Genomic DNA, 20,941 nt, shown 5'->3' with positions numbered 1-20,941 from the left:
TTCAAGCAGTAGTAGACGGAACAGGACTTTGCATCCATTGATGAGCTGCTTTTATCCCATGGCTTCTCTGGCAGCCTTAGAACTTGACCCGTTAGGTTACGTCGCTCTAAACTTCAATCGTCGGGTTCATGGCCTTTACCCACGACAGAAGACGACACGTCCGATACTCTACCTATAAGGTCAGCATCAGCTTCTGGTGGTGCTCTTTTTCAGAGACCGACATGGTTTTTGAAACTTGTGGTTGAAAAATGCATTTTAAATGAATTTTCTATTGAAAATGCTCAGCTCTCACGGTCTCCAGTGGCAGTATCTAGACAGCAGACAGTCCAGACATTCGAAGACAGTTCAGACAGTCAAGCTGCACCCAGATAGGGTTTCTGCCCCAGCCGCCCCTAGCCGCCCTCCCAGCTAACTCCGGGGACGGCTCGGGGCCCCGCGGTCGTCCCGCCGGCGGAGATGGCTCCTGGAAGTATGGTTTACGAGCGCCTCCTCCCGGGGCCTCACCAGCCTGGGGCCGGTACGTCCCGCCAACGACCGTTATATCTGGTTATAGAGGCAAACTGCCCACACCGGCACCGTTAAACGCTACTCGACCCGGCCAGATTATCATAGACGGCACACGAGCGGCCGACTCTCCCGTGGCTGGTTGGTCGGAAGCACCGCTTCACAACACCTGTGCAGAGTGGCTAAACCGGGCTGCCAGCTGGCGGCTGGGGATTGGAGAGGCGTGGAAGAGAGGTTTGCGAGTTGCGACCAATAAAAACACTGAACAAAAAGCACACCACACAACATTAGGTGACTACTGGGACTACTGGGAATCCCAACAGATCTACGCATGGCTTACGACTTATCATTCCATATTGCTAATAATTTCATATTTCATATTGCTGATTCATTCCGACTTGGCCCGACCTGACCTGACTCGAACCGACCCGACTCGACCCAGCCCCTCCCCGTATACTCACATTGCACATCCAGCTGCAGAGAGGTCCTCTGTCGGACCCGCCAGTGCCGATGGGACGTAACACACGTGACCTTCTGACCAGCCAGGTCACGGGTCATATTCAGTGTCACGTGACTCCTCGTAGTGAACAGCTGCGTGCCGGCGGCGGCCCGCAGAGGCGTCACCGTCCTCCGGCTCTGGGCTGTGACGTTCTTCTCCGCGCTGCCCACCAGCCAGCTGAGTTCGGCCGGCGGCAGAGAGCGCTCCGAGACACAGGTCAGGGTGACAGGGACGTTCTCCCGGACGGGCAGAGGCAGACCGACGGCGGGGCGAGACTCGCCAACAAGCAGGTACGGCTCACCGGGCGGTACTGCGGGGGAGAAAAGAATGGGTACGGTCAGACGGTGCGCGCTGTGAACGGGATCACGGTTGATGACTTGGCGATGCTGGTTGATCTGGTCAGGGCCGCTACAATGACAATCAGTTAAAAAATGCAGCATCACAATCAATCATAAGTGCAAGAATATCTGTTAAACTAAAAACTGCAAAAATACTAATACTTTAATATTTTTATAATATTAATAATAATCATAACAAATCGTCCATCAGTCTGTCCATACACTCGTGCTCTGACCATTTGCGTCAGAGCACGAGTAATTTACTGAACCTAACAGCACGACCTTTTAAGCGGAACAATAACAACACATCAGCCCGCCCAGGGTTAGCGTGTTGGATTCTCCGAGGCAGCCACTTCATCGGTGGTCTCGGCAGCTTCCGGGCTAGAACGTTCGGCTTTCCCAGACCCAGGGCCACCAATCGTCTGCGGGAGCCGGAGAATTGAGCTTTCAATCACCGCCGTAGGAAAGGCAGCCCGGACTGTGGTGGAGGAACTGTAAATAATTGCTGACGAGAGCAGCATCGGCAGTGCACTCGAAGTTGTTGTCTCTGCAGCAAAATGCATTCCTCGGTATTGAATTAGTTAATTTTTATTTTAGGATTCCTTGCACAGAGCACAAAGTGCAGGAAAACGAGCTTTCAGGACAGTTGACCTACACATTTTGGTGGAATAGGTAAGCCAAGGTGCGGTACATTTCTCCGGCACAGCACGTCTTTCATTCAAATCCTACATCTTCATTCTGTTTCTTCGCCGTTGCCCAATTCATCCCAAAGCAGGCTCCGCTCACTAAAACAGCTCCACTCGTGATATACGCGAACAGCTGTTCCTCTGGATCGCCGGCCGTCCTCTGGGGATCCTCCTACTGCGGGGTATCGACAGCTAACATACGACTCTCCGCGCGCGCGCCTACCCTCCAGGTGGTCCCCGCGCCCGCGGATCAGCGCAGAGCGACGGGGCCCGATAACGCCAAGTGGATTGGCTGTCGGGGAGATGTCGTACGGAATGTGCCGTCCATTGCCGACGACCATTGCCGGGTCGTTCCGCAAACGACATGGTGAGCGCCCGGCTCAGGGCCGAGACTGAATTGGACCGGAGCTAGGCTTTGTAGGCACTGGACACTTGTGTGCTGTTACACGGCCTCTGTGGCCGCACACCGATGAATCAGTCTGTCATAAGTCATTTCTGTTTTCGCGATTTGTATCGCCTTTACTGACCTACGGCACACATCAAGCCGATCGTGCCTGGCGTTAGACTGTACCGCAATACAATGACGCATTGCGGGACAGCCTAAGCAGATGCAGCTCCAACGCTACAGCCATGGAGACGTGCTTTGATCGCTTTTATTGCGATCTTTCCATTATAACATATCGTCATAGTTGTAGGTATGCATGAATGTTAATTGTCTTTTTGTTTGGCTGTGAGACTGGTTTTATTTTGTCAGCACATTCTTGTTTGGGTCTGATGTTAATGGGTTTCAGTGAGCTACATAAATCACAAAAAACTATAAAAGCAAAAAAAAAAAGCAACAAAGCACTTAAATGAAATTGTTGTAAACTACATCATTTATGGCTTTATTGTTCGGTTCGACGGGCCTTGGTTTTACGAACACTTACGAGCAATCGCTACAAACACTTTGTTGTTAGGACCGCGCCATAAATTAAAGGGCGCTGACAAAGCTTTGTTGGGAAGATGCCAGGCTCGATTGAAACAAAGGTTCCCCGCTGGCTCTCCTGGTACACATAAAAAGTGTTAACGACAGGAGAAACTTGTGTTGCTGCTGTAAAACTTGAGATACTGAAGGTAACATCAAACGAAGCGAGTGTGGGCACGGGATGAGAAAAAGAGAAAGAGAGAGCGAGAGAGAGAGAGAGAGAGAGAGAGAGAGAGAGAGAGAGAGAGAGAGAGAGAGAGAGAGAGAGAGAGAGAGAGAGAGAGAGAGAGAGAGAGAGAGAGAGAGAGAGAGAGAGACGGAAACAAAGAAAAAATGCAAAGGAAAACAAGGTAAAAGTACAATGAGCTATGAATATCAATAGAACGGGCGGTACTATAGCAGCCGTCGTTCCAACTCACCAAACACAGTGAGCAGCACGGGTCGGGGTCCCGGTGTGCCCAGTCCCGCCGCGGTGCGGGCCCGGGACCGTCCTGGATCCCTGCAGTGCCACAGACCCGTGTCCTCGAGCCGCACCTCGCTGACCAGCAGGCGTCCACCGGAGGCGGGCTCCAGTCGCGCTGAGGCCTCCACCGGCGAGCCGTCGTGATACCAGCGGCCCGCCGGCGCCGCCCGGTCACCGCAGTCCAGTGTCACCGCCTCCCCGACGGCCGCCGTGACCTCCGGGGTCAGCGGGGTCAGGTCGGCCGACCGGTGCGGACGGGTCTGAGTGCCGCGGCTGTGACGCAACCGGTGGTTGCTGCTGGAGCGCTGAACGCCGTCTGAAAACAAACCAAAACAGGGGGGATGTTAGTGATGTTTGGAGGCATACCTGAACAAATTTGGCATGTTATTGTGTCACCAACGTCCGGAACAGTTATAATTGGATAACTTTGCGATGTGCAAGGCATATAATGTATGCACATTCCCAGACTGAATGAAATTACACGCAATTTTCGAGTCAGTTGATACGCTGAAGTTTTGACACGGGCGGACCTGGCGATGTAACGACGACCGGTATCTCACCGTTTCCACTGCCAACTCCTTCCATCCTTCCCACCCCTCCCTCTCCTTCGTACGATATCAAAGTTTCCGCCCAGCGCCCCCGATAGCCGCGTCCAGCGCCGCGCCCATCCGTGGCCGAACGGGCCATTCGCCGGCTGCTTTCCGGCCCGTTTGATACGGTCGCTTGTTTTTCAGCGTGGTCAGAGTGCGGGCCGCGGCTCGCCGCATGCCAAACGCGACTTCCCTTTCAGGCCTGCCGAGCGGGTGGCGGCAGGAGGCGGCGCGGCGGGGCGGTGGTGGACTGTGGTGGCGACTACGGTGGTGGGCTATGGTATGCTGGTGGGCTGAGGTGGTGGCGGCGGGGACGGTGGCCTGTGGTGGCTGTGTGTGGCGTTGGTGGCTGGTGGGCGGCGCGCAGAGGGAGAGGGAGTCGTTGTTTTTGTGGGCGCGGTAGGTCGGTGTGTGCGGCCGGCGCGCCGCTGCCGACTGCTGACAGAAACAGACGAGCTGGCGACACACAGCGCCACCGGCGCAGAGGAACAACAGACGCAGACACGCGAAGACACGCAGAGACACGGGGAGATACGGGGAGACAATGGACAGCGGGAGCTCCGGGGCGGTGACAAGTTGTACGAGGTGTCAGCCCGTCACGGTGGCAGCCGCGGCAGACAGAAGCGGCTGGCACGGGGCGGGTGCTGCGCTCCGGTGCCGGCGGGACCAGCGGAGCGTGGAAAGACGACCTCAGGCTGGTGCCAGACGGCAGAGGAACGGGCTCTGGGTGAACAGCTACGTGTCTACGACAGAGCCGATAAATGCTAGACGGGCTAGACGGAGCTAGTAACAGAGAACTAGCTTCTTGTGGGTATAGAGTAAGGCTTCCATTTTTTTCCGATTAAGCCAGGAATGACTTCCTAGACAGTGTAAATGGTAAATTTTTTAAATGCAATAAACCAGCAGGATATGAGCGCCAAACATCTCACTGAAAGTGCAGAAATATGCCTGCAATGACGCCCATGGCAACCTCAAAGGTCAGCGTTTACCACGTGCCATGAACTTTTCGCTAGAAAAGATCTGCTATATTTATTATCATAAAGCTGCGAACGACCCATAAACAACAGCAAAGGTCAAACAATACGCCACCTCGTATTGCTTGACCTCGTATAGTTTCGGACTGCCTCACCAAACGTTCTCTTAAACTCCAATACGGAATTTAATCAATATCATCCCGGTAAAGGTCTCTAGGTCTATCGCCAGTGCACCACTCTCGCTGCTGGTAACTGAGCTATGTGTGTGTGCAGCTAGTAACTGGGTAACTGAGCTTAGTTACTAGCCGTAACCTAGTAACTGAGCTCAGTTACTAGCCGTAACCTAGTAACTGAGCAGCTGGTAGCTGCTGCAGCTGGTAACCAAACTGTCACAGCTGGTAACCGAGCTACCGCAGCTCACGGCTGCTGCAGCGGTGGCCCGTCGGTACAGCAGGCCAGCCCAGCTCGAATCCGCTATAAATGTCGAAAGGATGACGTCATTCTTGGAAGCATGACGTCACCGACCGCTTATCTATCAGCAAGATGGAGGAGGGCCGCGCCGGGACCGGCCCGCCGAGCACATCTAACGGATAACGCTGATGACTTTTAAAGCCGCCCAGTTAAATTCAGACACCCGCGATCCCGCCGGTCATGCGATCTGGGGACGATATGGGACACATTTAGCTTGATTTGGGGCTCGAATAGAGGGAGCGGAGGATGGCCAGCACGAGGAGGGAGGGAGGGGCAGAGGGGTGGGAGGAGACCCGAGTCGTGGCGCGGTTGACGACCCGGGTCCAGGGGGAGGGGACCGGGCTTCGGCCGAGGCGAGATAAGACACGCACAGTACACAGGCCGCAAAACAGGTCGGGCAGTCCAAGGCGCGCGCTCAGAGGCGGCGGACAGTGCGGAAGGGTGGAAACGAAGCGACAGGCTGTGGAAAACGATCGTGCGGTCGCAGAGGTGACGGACAAAGCGAGAGAGTGGGAATCGAGCGTCGAGCTAAGCGCTGTAAAACGAGCGAGCAGGAAAAGTAGACAAGGCCGGGAGACAGGTTTGTGGAGCGACAGAGTACCTGGTGCTCAGCAGAGGGGGACCAAGGGAGACGGACATGGCCGGTAAGTCAGGCTAGCGTGCTAGCGATACTAGTCATATAAGGAGCCTGCTGCCTGCATGGCTGACTCGCCGAAAAGTCAAGCGAATGGATTATGCTGATGCTGTGAACGAATCAATACCAGTGGGATAGACCGTTGTGCAGAGACGCACATGGCAGATGTGTGTGTCCAGAGTCATTGATAGTGAATAACTGATACAATACCACCCTCTCCATCTGGGTATGGATGTATATACCGGCTTGTCGTCCATGTCACAGTAACACAGAGCGGAGAACCAACATGTCTGAACCATGTTGACCCAGTTGAATTCGCTGTTCGTCAGGTACGACAGAACCGTACCGTCGCTGCTTCTACACATGGCTGAATCGTGTGGGTTCATTAATGCGCCTGGTATGCCTGACCCATACCGGTGCAAAGCAGCAACAATCAACATGCATGAACCATGTAGACCCAGTTAAATTCACTGTTCGTCGGGTACACGGGCTCATTTGGCGACCGGTTTGCCTGACCCATATCGCAGTAAAACTCGCCGACGCAGCGCCAAGCCACACATGCCTGAACCATGTGGGCTCATTTATGCGCCGGGTACGCCTGCACCGTATCGGTGCGGCAATGCAACATGCCTGATTCATGTTGACAGAGTAAAAGTCGCTGTTCGTCAGATATGCCTGAACCATATCGACGCAGCGCCAAGTCACACAAGCCTGAACCATGTGGGCTCATTTATGCGTCGGGGACGACTGCACCGTATCGGTGCGGCAATGCAACATGCATGAATCATGTTGACACTGTAAAACTCGCTGTTCGTCGGATATGCCTGAACCATATCGATGCAGCGCCAAGCCACACATGCCTGAACCATGTGGGCTCATTATGCGTCGGGTACGCTTGCACCGTATCGGTGCGGCAATGCAGCATGCATGAATCATGTTGACACATTAGAACTCGCTGTTCGTCAGATATGCCTGAACCATATCGACGCAGCGCCAAGCCACACATGCCTGAACCATGTGGGCTCATTCATGCGCCGGGTACGACTGCACCGTATCGGTGCGGCAATGCAACATGCATGAATCATGTTGACACAGTAAAACTCGCAGTTCGTCAGATATGCCTGAACCATAGCGACGCAGCGCCAAGCCACACATGCCTGAACCATGTGGGCTCATTTATGCGCCGGGTACGCCTGCACCGTATCGGTGCGGCAATTCAACATGCATGAATCATGTTGACACTGTAAAACTCGCTGTTCGTCGGATATGCCTGAACCATATCGATGCAGCGCCAAGCCACACATGCCTGAACCATGTGGGCTCATTATGCGCCGGGTACGACTGCACCGTATCGGTGCGGCAATGCAACATGCATGAATCATGTTGACACAGTAAAACTCGCTGGTCGTCAGATATGCCTGAACCATATCGACGCAGCGCCAAGCCACACATGCCTGAACCATGTGGGCTCATTCATGCGCCGGGTACGACTGCACCGTATCGGTGCGGCAATGCAACATGCATGAATCATGTTGACACAGTAAAACTCGCTGGTCGTCAGATATGCCTGAACCATATCGACGCAGCGCCAAGCCACACATGCCTGAACCATGTGGGCTCATTTATGCGCCGGGTACGCCTGCACCGTATCGGTGCGGCTATTCAACATGCATGAATCATGTTGACACAGTAAAACTCGCTGGTCGTCAGATATGCCTGAACCATATCGACGCAGCGCCAAGCCACACATGCCTGAACCATGTGGGCTCATTATGCGCCGGGTACGACTGCACCGTATCGGTGCGGCAATGCAACATGCATGAATCATGTTGACACAGTAAAACTCGCTGGTCGTCAGATATGCCTGAACCATATCGACGCAGCGCCAAGCCACACATGCCTGAACCATGTGGGCTCATTCATGCGCCGGGTACGACTGCACCGTATCGGTGCGGCAATGCAACATGCATGAATCATGTTGACACAGTAAAACTCGCTGGTCGTCAGATATGCCTGAACCATATCGACGCAGCGCCAAGCCACACATGCCTGAACCATGTGGGCTCATTTATGCGCCGGGTACGCCTGCACCGTATCGGTGCGGCTATTCAACATGCATGAATCATGTTGACACAGTAAAACTCGCTGGTCGTCAGATATGCCTGAACCATATCGACGCAGCGCCAAGCCACACATGCCTGAACCATGTGGGCTCATTTATGCGCCGGGTACGCCTGCACCGTATCGGTGCGGCAATGCAACATGCATGAATCATGTTGACACAGTAAAACTCGCTGTTCGTCAGATATGCCTGAACCATATCGACGCAGCGCCAAGCCACACATGCCTGAACCATGTGGGCTCATCTATGCGCCGGGCACGCCTGCACCGTATCGGTGCGACAATTCAACATGCATGAATCATGTTGCCACAGTAAACTCGTTGTTCGTCAGGTATGCCTGAACTATATCGTCGCAGCGCCAAGCCACACATGCCTGAACCATGTGGGCTCATTTATGCGCCGAGTACGCCTGCACCGTATCGGTGCGGCAATGCAACATGCCTGATTCATGTTGACAGAGTAAACTCGCTGTTCGTCAGATATGCCTGAACCATATCGACGCAGCGACAAGTCACACATGCCTGAACCATGTGGGCTCATCTATGCGCCCGGTACGCCTGAACCGTACCGATGCGGTGATTCAACATGCATGAATCATGTTGTCAGTTCAATTCGCTGTTCGTCAGGTATGCTAAAACCATATGGACGCGGCGCCCCGCCTGCCTAAGATGGAGCCAATGACGCTATTCGTTGGGTGCCGGGTGACGTCACCAGAACAAATGCACACATCAAAGCATTGTCACTGTGATGGTCGCCGGGGAGTGCCAGCTGTACTTCCGCGGACGGGGCTCCCCCACCCATTCCGCTGCGCGCGCCCACCGGTCGGGCGGCCAACACTCGGCCGTCAGCAGTAGTAGAGCCGTTACGTCACGTCGTGACACCGCCGCCGGGCGTCGCGGCGTGTAAAACCACCGCCAGTTCACGAGGGGGAGGGGAAGGCGCGGGAGGGACGCAGGGGTCACCTCTGTGGGGCCAAGTGGTTGACCTTTTGTCCGATAACACTGGGGAGGGACCCACGACTCCCGCAGTCGGTCGGGAGCTATTTGCACAGGATAACCCCTCACGCAGTCAGGGAGGACAATGGACGCAGCGCCCATTTAAGCGCCCGGAATGCCTGACCCATATTGGCATGAGGAAGCGATTGATCATGCATGAACCATGCTGACCCAGTTCAATCACTGTTCGTCGGATATGACTGAACCGTACCGACACGGCTTACAAGCCACACTTGCCCGAATCACGTGAGCTCATTTGTGCGCCCAGTCTGCCTGACCCACATCGGCGTGAGAAATTGATCTATCAAACATGCATGACCCAGTTTGACCCAGTTAAATTTGCTGCTCGTCAGGTACCTATGCCTGAACCGTACCCCGGTATGCCTGAACCTTATCGGCGTGAAGAATCGATTGGCCAAATATGCATGAATCATGTTCACCCAGTTAGAATTCGCTATTCGTCAGGTATGCCGGAACCGTACCGACGCGGCTGCAAGACACCCGCGCTTGAATTACGTGGGCTCATTCATGCAACCGGTATGCCTGAAACATATCGGCGTGGCGAGTTTGGCGTCTTGTTATCGATCATGATATGAACGATAACGCGATTTGGGTGCAGACGGCCATTAACAGCCAATACTGGACAACAGATCTGGGGAGCGTACGGTATGAGACGCCCTAATCAGTAATAGGGCCCACCTATTAGCTTGATTTGGGGCTCGAATATAGTGAGCGGAGGATGGCCAGCACGAGGAGGGAGGGAGGGGCAGAGGGGTGGGAGGAGACCCGAGTCGTGGCGCGGTTGACGACCCGGGTCCAGGGGGAGGGGACCGGGCTTCGGCCGAGGCGAAATAAGACACGCACAGTACACAGGCCGCAAAACAGGTCGGGCAGTCCAAGGCGCGCGCTCAGAGACGGCGGACAGTGCGGAAGGGTGGAAACGAAGCGACAGGCTGTGGAAAACGATCCCCTCCCACCATCCCCAATAGCAACTTTCAATCCAAAAATACCGTCCTATAGACACATTCGTCGTCGGCCTAAGTCTTGTTATCGATCATGATATGAACGATAACGCGATTTGGGTGCAGACGGCCATTAACAAGACAGTAAGCCAAACTATTTTGATATTTTTACTTTTCAAAATAAATAAATTTTCTAAGTGAAGATAAGAAGCCAATTATGGGGCAGCCAACCAGTTATCTCTAACGAGCCTCTACGAAAATCCCTTCACCAAGACACTGATAGGAGTTGGGGTGATTCTGGCTGACATCCAGCCCCAAAGTCTGTTTTGATGCCCCAGTCCAGCAAATGTTGCGGTAGTCACTGCAGCGTGCCAGCAGCGATTTGCCACATAACAAACTTCCGCGAGAGTTTTGTCAGAAACTCCATTAGTTTTATCGCAGAGTGGAGGCTTCGGAACTGCAGATGAGATCCAGACAAGAATTGCCCCATTTATCAAGCAAATCGTTCTATTTGCGGAAATCCCGGCTAAAAACGCGAGTCGAGGGCTAGTCCGATAAACAGTCCTCTACAGACCACAGCTGCGTCTGCTGATAGTTCTGCTTTCCACAGCGCCGCGTCTCCGCGTCTGTCCTCTATCCGGTGTCCAAAGCTCACGGCGGAGTTCGCTGCAGCCAAGGATCAGCGCAGTTGCAACGCACAGCCCTTACGTCAGTCAGCCGTGCTTGCGCAGGACTGCTCAGTGTAGTGGAAGAAATGCAGGACTTATGGTAGGGTACTTTGCCAGCGTCTCAATCGGGTTGACCTCAGTCAAGCAGAGCGCGTATCGGGATGCGTTTATTTATTGAGATCGTAAATCAGTCGGAAAATGTTTTGCGATAATTTTGAATCCTAGTAAAGATTATCTAGTGGGCAAATGAAAGAAACTCTGATACTTTCGAGCATCGATATTCAGAAAAAAAACATTTTAAAATTGGAGAGAAAAGGAGACGGAAGAGAGAGAGAAAGAGAGAGAGAGAGAGAGAGAGAGAGAGAGAGAGAGAGAGAGAGAGAGAGAGAGAGAGAGAGAGGGAAGGAGGGAGGGAGAGAGAGATTCTCACTCGCTCCGGAATTCCCTGCGGCGTTGTCTCTCTCCAGGTGACGACAGGATGAGGCACTGTGTCCCGACACGGTGAGTGCCCCGCCAGCACCCGGTGTCAGTCCAGTCGTCACCAGCAGCTCGCGGTCTGTCATGGTCCGCTGCGGTCCCACACGTGACTTTCAGTGGTTCACCGCGGTCCGTCACGGTCTGTCATGGTCCTCCACGGTCTGACGTGGTCTGTCATGGCCTATCGCGGTCTGCCATGGCCCGCTGCGGTCCTCTATGGTCTGCCACGACCCTCCATGGTCCTTAAATGGTTCACCGTGGTCCGGCGCTCCACGCCGGCCGGTTGTGACGGAAGATACGGCGCTCCAAACCCTCCCAAAGGACGCTTCTGCACGAGAGCAGGGCGTTAGCGGCAGCCAGGCGGGCTCTTCACATCAGCAGCCGTATAATGTGAGAGCCGAGAGTTGGCCGAGCCGCCGAGAGAAGTTGGGCCGATCTTAACAAGTGCTGATAAACTAGATCGAATGGTTCCAGTGCCGACATCCAATCGTTCTATATTGGAATGTGTTTGATTGGTCTGATATTTGAAACTAGTTCGAACGGTGGTCCGTAACATAGTACGTCATAAATTCTTTTGATATTAACTTCCTGTAGGAGATTCTTAGAATCACGTTTATTAGACTATTTGAAATTCGAGGCACTAGTTAGCATTAACTAAATATTTCCCATACGGAGTCGTAATTATATAATATAAGGCGTCTCTACTATGACAGAACGTCTTTTAAGAACACAATTTCCGCTTCTGTCTTCTATTTTGTCCTAACTAAACCCTAACCATTCCAGCGTTTCCATTTCAAACATTACAAAAATAGCTACACAGCATCTCTCCCACAAAAACTTCACCCGTGGTGCCGGTCTCTGAAACCCGCGGCGTTTTTTTCTACATAAAATAGCCCCCTCTAAGGTCGTCGTCGCCAGGGCTCAGGGAGCGTGCCGTGGCGCCATGTCTCCACCCGTCTGGCGACTGTGAGTGACGGGTTTTATTCGGGTGCGCAGTGTGTGCGGTGTCGGCCGGCGGACGGGCGCCATTGTTGTCAGCGAGTAGCGCCCGTCAGCGGGGCGGTCATCCGGCAAATGGCGGCGTCCGGAACTGGCCCAGCTGCCGAGAGGGACACCACAGAGCTGCCGAGGATACGCTGAAGCTGTGGTGAGGGCTAACCAAACTCGGAGGGCTATTCCGCAGCTACAGAGAGAGACGCCAGAGCTGCAGAGAGGGTCGCTAAAGCTGCGGAGAGGGTTACCAGGGCTGCGGAGGGACACCGCGAGCTGCCGAGGGTCGCTAAAGCTGAGGAGAGACACCAGAGCTGTAGAGGGTCGGCACAGAGCTGCGGAGAGGGTCGCTAAAGCTGTGGACGGACACCGGAGCTGTGGAGGACCGCCAGAGAAAATGCAGGAGAAGGGCCGCAAGAGCTTTGGGTGTCACCCTAGAGCTGTAGAGGGACGGGGCACCGTCCAAAGCTACATCAGTATCGGGAACTACATCAGTAGGCGGAACTATGGTCAAGCGTACCCATTTTCGGGAACGCATTTTCGTTCCCATGTTTGGGAACGATAAACCCAAATATGGGAACGCCATGTAGGCATTATTTAAAACAAGAAAAAGAACCGTTAAATGACGTCCAAAAAATATAAAACGATCGTGAACCGCCTGATATTTGTCTCAATATTGTTGGGAAAGAGTTAAATATTGTAAGGCCCATCGTATTTTCAAATCGTTCCCCTATTTCTAAAGCAGTCCATCATCCGGGCCGCGAACCCAAATTTGGGAACGCCCTCGTACACTGGCGCTGCAAGCGTTCCTTATTATGGGAACGGCGTACCCAATATTGGGAACGATTTCACCGACGCCTTTCAGGGGCTCTTTTCATTAACAAGCATCACATCCAACGCCGCAAATCATTGTTAACACAACAATCATCAGATGACCTTTCCGGCAAGACCGTCGCATGTTTCGCCCGGTCTTCTGCGCTTTTATTCCCGTCGATCTCGCAGCGGGCACGCCCCCCTCTGCAGGATTTCGTAATTCACAACGCTCAGCGATGTTCAACAAGGTCTTCCATACTAGAGGTGGCAAAAGATGAAAATTTTGGGAACCAGACTCGAACCAGACCCGGCTGGACATTTCTGGGACCAGTCGGACCCGGTCTAAATTGGAACCGGAACCAGTTGGAACCAGTGGCGGCGGAATAGGGGGTGCAGGGGGTGCAGCTGCACCCCCATCGAAAAACATGGGGGTGCAAACATATCTTTTTGCACCCCCAAAATCCGTACAAGGGGCCCGTCGCACCATCCAATACATTTCTCCTGAAAACCAGTGATCGGGAAACGAACACTGATGTGGAATCATCCGGGATGTCCAATTATGGTCAGGAGAGCCCCATGCTGGTCTTTGGGCCCCCACACCGGCTAGAAGTGTCCCGAGCCGCTTTTGGTGCTCCACGCGGCATCTGAGGGCCCCCACGACGGCATCAGAAGGCCCTTTTATGACGATCTCTGAGGGCTCCCACCTGAGGGCTTTGTCCCCTGGGGCCCTACAACGGCCACTAAGGGCCCTCATGACGACCGCTGAGGGCCCCACAGGACTCCAGGGCCCCACTGGTCTCTGGGGGCCTCTACGACGGTCTCTGAGGGCTCTTGTGACGGCCCTAGACCCAACTCAAGTCTGAGGGCCCATTTGGCTTCAGACGGCCCAGCGACGGCCTCTGAGGGCCTCAACACAACCAGGCTGCAGGGGCTATGCTGGCATCTGAGGGCTCTGCAACGGTCTATTGAGGGCCCTAACAACGATGGCCTCTAGCGGTCTTACCAAGGCCTCTGAGAGCCCTGCAAAGGTATCTGAGGGCCCATGAAGACCCTCAATATCGCCAAGGACCCTCATGACGACCTCTGATGATCCTCTCGAAGGCTTCTAAAGGCCCTCACAACAACTTGAGGACCCCAGGACGGTCCCTGAGGGGCTGAGAGCCCTGACGACGACCTCTCTGGGCCCTCACGATGGTATCTAAGACCCAACGCAAGCTCCAAAGGCCCACACTGGCGTCTGAGGGCCCCACGACGGCCTCTGAGGGCCTCGACGCAGGCAGGCTCCAGGGGCCATGCTGACCTCTAAGGGCCCTCTTGACGGCTTCTAGGGCCTAACGAAGGTCTCAAGGGCCAACGCTGGCCTCTGAAGAACCCTACGACGGCCTCGTAGGGTCTCAACTCAACGCAGGCAGGTGCCAGGAGACATGCTGGCCTCTGAGGGCCCCACAGAGTTCAGATTCAGAGGATCCAACGACCTTTGTGGACCTTACGAAATACGAAGGTCTCCGAGAGCTCACGCAGGCTCCTGGAATTCCACACTGATTCTCAGGCCCCATGTCGGCTTGTTGAGGCACTTTATCTGCTCTTGGTGCCCCGTCGCCGGCCTCTGAGAGTCTCAATGTCGGAACTTATAGGGCCATGGGCCCTACACCGGCTTTTATGGCCCCTACATCGACTCTTAGGACTCAGGACCCATGAAATGTGGGTCTAAGCAGCTTCTAAGAATCCCCATGCTGGTTCTAGTAGCCGCCAGCCGAATATTAGGACTCACACGCGAGCTCCTGGGACCCCGTGCAAGTGCATACCCCAGGGGTCTACCTGCCTCTAAGACCCCACACATACTTTCGGGGCTCAAACGCTTGCCCCTGAAAGCCCCACTGAGACCCCTTTCCTCTATTCAGTCCTCCATACCGGCTCTTTAGGCTAAACATCGGCTCCTGTGACCTCCATCCCGGCTTTGGAGGGCCTCCATACAGGCTTTTTTGGGGTCCGATGCCGGTTTCTGAGAGCCCTCAAAAGACTTTCGAGCCTATACTGCCTTCTGAAACCTTTCAGCAACTTTCAAGGGACCGACCCTGATCGGAGGGCTCATTCAGTCTGGGGAGTCATGTAGGTCTCTGGAGGAGTCCCTATGTGGTCGGTTTCCAAGGGGCTTCTAAACACGGTCTTCTTGGAACGGTCTCGTAGGACCCTCAATGGTCCTCTGCGGATCCAGAAAAGTGGTTTGAGACGCTACGGGTGGTGGCTAGACTAAAGATTAGCCGATAAAAAACTAGCTGCATTTGCTTCTTTATGCTTTCATTATTTGAGACAGGTAGGTACACTGCAATTTCACACCTTCTACAGAACTTGTGAGTTGTGTGTATGGGGATAGTTTCTCAAAACCTTCGTTTTTAACCCTCGCCGGCACAGGGGGGGGGGGTGATGCAACCCCCCCTAAGGTTTTTCGCGAATAACTCACGTACAAAGCGGCCGATCGCGACGAAACTTTCAGTACCCTCGCATTGATCAATTTTACACCTACCCTGAAAATTTCATGACCCTGACCCCAATGACCTTTGACCTGTGATCTCTTTTCTGTGACCATGTTTGGCCGAAATCGCGGTTCGGCGCATGTCGGCTCACATTAGCCGCGCGTTTGCAAGCTTTTCGTGGTTTCAAACGTTCAAACATGTGATTTTATGTTGCTCCCATGCATTAGGGTGGGTGTCAAGGTCACCTGAAGGTCAGGTCAGGTCATTGACCTTTGGTGACCTCGGGTGACCTCGGTTCACTTTTTCGAGTTTTACATGTTTCTAGGCTAGTTTTTGGAGCTGAATTCGAATTTACCAACCATTTGAACATTTACGAAGTAGTTTTGGTGCCTTCGTAACATGTTACGAAACTGTCCGAGGCGGTTGACACGTATTACGAATACCCGTCACAACCCCTACCGGTTGACCTGACCTGACCTGACCCGACCTGGTCTAAATGCTTAAAGACATCATCTCTGATCAAAACTAACACGATATTCGTGATCAGCACCCCGGAAAACCACATAGCAGCCACACTTTACGACTTTCTAACAGGTCCCGATTTTCCCGGTTTTCGGGTCATTGACCTGACCTGGAAGGTCACCCGATGACCTAGGACCTTAAAATTGGGTATCATCGACTTCCTCTCGTGACGGGCAACACGCTCGTTTTTTCCGCGAAGCTCTAGCTCGATCAGGGGCCAAACGCGAGGGGGGTCGTACCACCCCCCCCCCCCCTTGTGCCGTCGAAGGACTCAAAATGGCCTGTGCCGGCGAGGGTTAATAAATCAATAATAATCACTCAAAAAAACTGAAGGGGGCCCCAAAACTTCCAGAGGGGCCCCTTGAGAAAACTTTGCACCCCCATCCAAAATTACCTTCCGCCGCCACTGGTTGGAACCGTTCCCCAAAAGTCAATTAATACAAACTACTTGTAGGAATCATTAGTTGCATCATGTAAAACAGCCTATTTCCCACTGGGGATACTCATGAGCTACTGTGTGCAAAGAAGCATTCACTACATATTTTGCAATAATGTGTAGTGTGCAAGATGTAGGACCCGGTTGGGCCCGTCAGAAAATTTCCAGGAACCGGTCTGGACTAGTGATGTCAATTACGGAAAATCGGAATACCGATATCAAACCAAATACCAACCAAAATCACGAGAAAATACCGAAACCAAACCACCTTGGGAAACTGAGAGAAATACCAACTTTTTACCGATTTCATAGCCTCTTATACATTAGTGAGGGCTTATGATACCAACAAAATACCAAACACATTACGATTGAAATAGCAAATACCAAGTTGGTATCGGTTTGGTATCGGTATACCAAAAAGTTGGTATCCGATTGACATCTCTAGTCTGGACCCATATGGGTCCAGACTAGAGAGGGTCCATATGGGTCCAGACTGGACCCATATGGGTCCAGTCTGGACCCATATGGGTCCAGACTGGTTCTTTGGACCGGGTCCTCGGGTCCACATTTTGCCACCTCTATTCCATACCTATATCCACCGTCCGCGCCGAGGGTGGAGACATGTCAAGCACCTGTCTGTTTATCACCGATAGTTGACGAGCACAAAGAAGTATCCAAAAATGGGAACGCTGAATATGTTACACCCTCAAAACACCTAGTCCCAATGAAAATCTAATTTTTTCCTTTCTTAGTGAGTGTAAGTGGCAAAAGGCCTGGTAGGATGGGCACGAGGAATGATCGAAATCAGCATAAAAATTATAAATAAGCCACACAGAGCGACCTATATAAGAGAAATTCCCCAAAAACGATCATGCTTAGAAACACGGAAGACAAAAACCACGCTCATGACGCTCCTTATAAAGCAACGCTAAACAGCTAGCATCCAAATAAAATATGTCTTTCCGGGCTGATTAAATACAGCTGAATAATTTTAAACCACTGAAACTGAGTTTACAACAGTAGTTCGGTAGAATCGTTGACGTTCCACGCGGTCGTGCGCCCCGACACCAAAAGTCAACAATATTACCTCGGGACTGTCCGCGTGTTCGCTTGCATATGTCAGCATCTGGTGTCGCTAGTATGAAACTTCATAACCAGGCGAAAATTATTATACTTGACCTCAAAATGTAAAAACGCTTCATTTTCCTTAAAATTGCATGTTAAATGTAGTATAACCCATGTTTTCACCATTCCGTCATTTCAAAAAATCATTAAAAATATCATTCGACGGTCAATTTCCTTGTTCAACGGTCAGATTAAAGATAATTTTATAGAGAATTAGTAGATACTTAAATAAGCGTGCACTTTTTTGAGACGTGGTGCACTTTTGAGTTTTCGTGGACGAACGGCCGAAAAATTGCCTTCCGTTCTCATAAATGGGAACGCCCGTTCCCATATTTTCTTCTGACTTCGCCAGAGCGGACGATCTTGAAATTCGACAGCAGTATAGGTTGCTATGTTGTAGAGCTAATTCCCTTATTCGTAAATTTGCTTTGTGTACGCACTATGTGAAGAAATACTTGTACGATATTTACTGTTCTAATATTAGCAACATGCACCTGTGGCATTCCTATCACATGTCAGATTTGAGAAAGTTTAAGGTCTGTTTTAATAATGCTGCCAGGATGTTTTTTGGTTACGATCGATATTGCAGTGCCTCGGAAATGTTTGCTCAGCAGAATGTAGATGGCTATGACGCGGCTCGCCGCAAATCGATGTGGAATTTTTTGTCTCGAATAAGCATGTCAGAAAATCGTATCATATCCACGTTATATCATAGTGACTTGGCATGCACATCATCTATGAGGAAGTTGTGGTCAAGAGCTCTCTATGGCTGGTGACTGTCATTGTTGTACCCATGTGTAAAGTGTGAATATCCCCATTCCCATTTGTGGACCACGGGTCTGTAAATAAAGTATCTCTCTCTCTCTCTCTCTCTCTCTCTCTCTCTCTCTCTCTCTCTCTCTCTCTCTCTCTCTCTCTCTCTCTCTCTCTCTCTCTCTCTCTCTCTCTCTCTCTCTCTCTCTCTCTCTCTCTCTCTCTCTCTCTCTCTCTCTCTCTCTCTCTCTCTCTCTCATATTTGGGAACTCCGTTCCCAAAAATGGGAACGTTCCTATATTTGGGTACTCATGACCATAGTTCCACCTACTGACATATGGTCGCCGAAGCTGTAGAGGGCTTCCAGGCTGCAGAAAGGAGCGCCAGAGCTGCAGGAGACGGTTCACCAGAGCAGGGGGAGGGCGAACAGACTGGCCAAGACTATCACTCAGAATGGTCGAGAGCACTACTGAGGAGCGTGAAGACCGGATAGTCCGTCTCTCAGTCTGAGGACGGTGAGTGTACCCGAAAATGGCCCATGTTCGGCTGGTTTGGAAGCATCGGTGGTTTTATGTAGCGGCAATAATTCACGACAGTGCTGACATTCATAGTCACCAGTAGACATTGTCTGAGTTTCATTAAGGACACTACCAATTTATTCCAAAGAGCACCAGCCCGACGGGTGCCACTCAATGCTCCGCGTATGACGCTCAGTATGACTGACTTGTTGTGACACTGCGTGAGCCTCCGCATCGGCCCAACGCAGCCCACATCGCGCCTATGTTGAAAACAGACCACATGCGAACACTAATAGCTCGCATTACTCTTGAAAACAGCTCAAAGCTGCCGCACGCGTGCCGTGGTTGCCGCGAACGGGTGGCATTGTTTGTGAGTGGTGTGAGCCGTCAGTCGACTGTATTGGCGTGGAGGGAGGCATAGACACGGAAGGGGCATTACCGCATGCGAGGATACGTTCTCCTTGTTGGGCATACGTTCTCATTTCGGAACCATCATGAAAATGTGGAACAGAATACAACATGTGAGATAGTTATATGCATAGTGAGAAACGTTTCTTATGCTTCAAACAGCGTCACCACTTGACAGAATCGGCGTTTTCTCCAACGTTTTCCAACAGCCCGCTCCCGTCTGCCGTCCTTTGCCGCTCTCTGCCGTTCCCACACGCCGGTCGGTCCTGCCTTCTGCCTCGTCACGTCAATACTCCCCGTGGGATCCGATAAACTGGGCCGAAACAATGATTTATAAATGCGCTGCCAGGGAGAGATAGACGTAGCCCTGAACTTCCAGCAGGTATTGATGGAATAGCACTTTTCAGAGGTAAACTGATTTAGTGATCTAATAATGGTACAATTATCATTATAATGGACTATAAATCTAAAAAGACACTTCTCACGGAAACAACACAGGAACCCATATTTGCGAAAAATTATAAGTGTTGCATAGCACAAGAAAGTACAAATTATAAAGCACCGCGATAGAAGGATAAACGGCAGATAAGTCAGAGCACATTCAAAGACACCAGTCACCCAAGCATATGTAAAGTGAGTAATTATTAGTCTGTCCTATGACTCCATGCAGTATTCGTAACGTTCATACCACAGAGCGCGACAATCATCCATCAGGTCAGCGGGCAGCCAGTACCGTCACGCCGCTCCGCTGAATGGGCCATTGTTCATACCGACATCTCTATACAGTACAAATGCACCAATAAGTGTCGTATAAATGTCTCCATAAATAACGCACCACCCCTGATGACTGTCAATGAACACAGTCGAATGAATGCCAAAACGAGCTCCAATGGTGTATAATGCAACATTTGAGGGGTACACCCGCCGCCGGCACATACATTATTGCCCGGCGTGGCACGTGGCCGGTATCCACTGACTTTCCCCATGGCCCGGCGCTGTATCAGTGGCAGCTGCCATGTCCCTCCTCCTGTGCCGGTCTGACGAGTCACTGCAAAAGGTCGATGTCGGGGCGTGCCGAGCCGCGGCCGACGGTCACAGCCACCAAATTAGCACCGTTAGCGTGTCGCTATGGGTCGGAGCGTGGGCTGGTGAGAGGGCCGTCATCTGGTCATATGGAGAGAGGTCGCTAGGGAGGAGACACGGGCGCGTCTTAGGAGATGACGGCAAGGTTAGACCGGCTGCAAAAGAATTGATGAGTGATGAATTATATTTATCGGTTGCATGAGCATTAATAATGCACCACAAAGAGGATTGAAAATGAGAAGTGCATTTCCGTACTCACGAAACCAGCATAGCCTGAGCCCGCGCTCAAGGGCAGATCACAGAGCAGCAAGCATCTAAAAACGAGGCAATGGGAAAAACAGCCACGAATACAAACCCGCTTATGCACCCTAAATCTCGGCATTTCCTGCTCGCGGGTCGGCTGAGCATTATTCCCCGACCTCGCATTACCACAAGCCTCCATAGCTGAAAACAGTAAGCCAAGTCCAATCTC

The 20,941-nt window shown here is 52.2% G+C and overlaps 1 protein-coding gene across 1 annotated transcript in view; it reads right to left on the bottom strand.

Annotated features, from left to right (window-relative positions):
• Nucleotides 1–20,941, bottom strand: part of LOC122364399 (kin of IRRE-like protein 3) — a 62,978-nt gene that overhangs the window by 20,113 nt on the left and 21,924 nt on the right. The window contains exons 2-3 of the mRNA XM_043334723.1: nt 3,411–3,770; nt 966–1,313 (exon numbers count right to left, since the gene is read on the bottom strand). Of these exons, the coding sequence (XP_043190658.1) occupies nt 966–1,313; nt 3,411–3,770 (708 nt within the window). The remainder of the gene's footprint in view (nt 1–965; nt 1,314–3,410; nt 3,771–20,941) is intronic.

Source organism: Amphibalanus amphitrite, unplaced genomic scaffold (genome assembly GCF_019059575.1).
Source record: "Amphibalanus amphitrite isolate SeventyFive unplaced genomic scaffold, NRLGWU_Aamphi_draft 000674F_arrow, whole genome shotgun sequence".
In the NCBI taxonomy this organism is placed as follows: domain Eukaryota; kingdom Metazoa; phylum Arthropoda; class Thecostraca; order Balanomorpha; family Balanidae; genus Amphibalanus; species Amphibalanus amphitrite.
The sequence above is the reverse complement of the archived record's forward strand: the minus strand, read 5'-3'. Positions and strand labels throughout refer to the sequence as shown.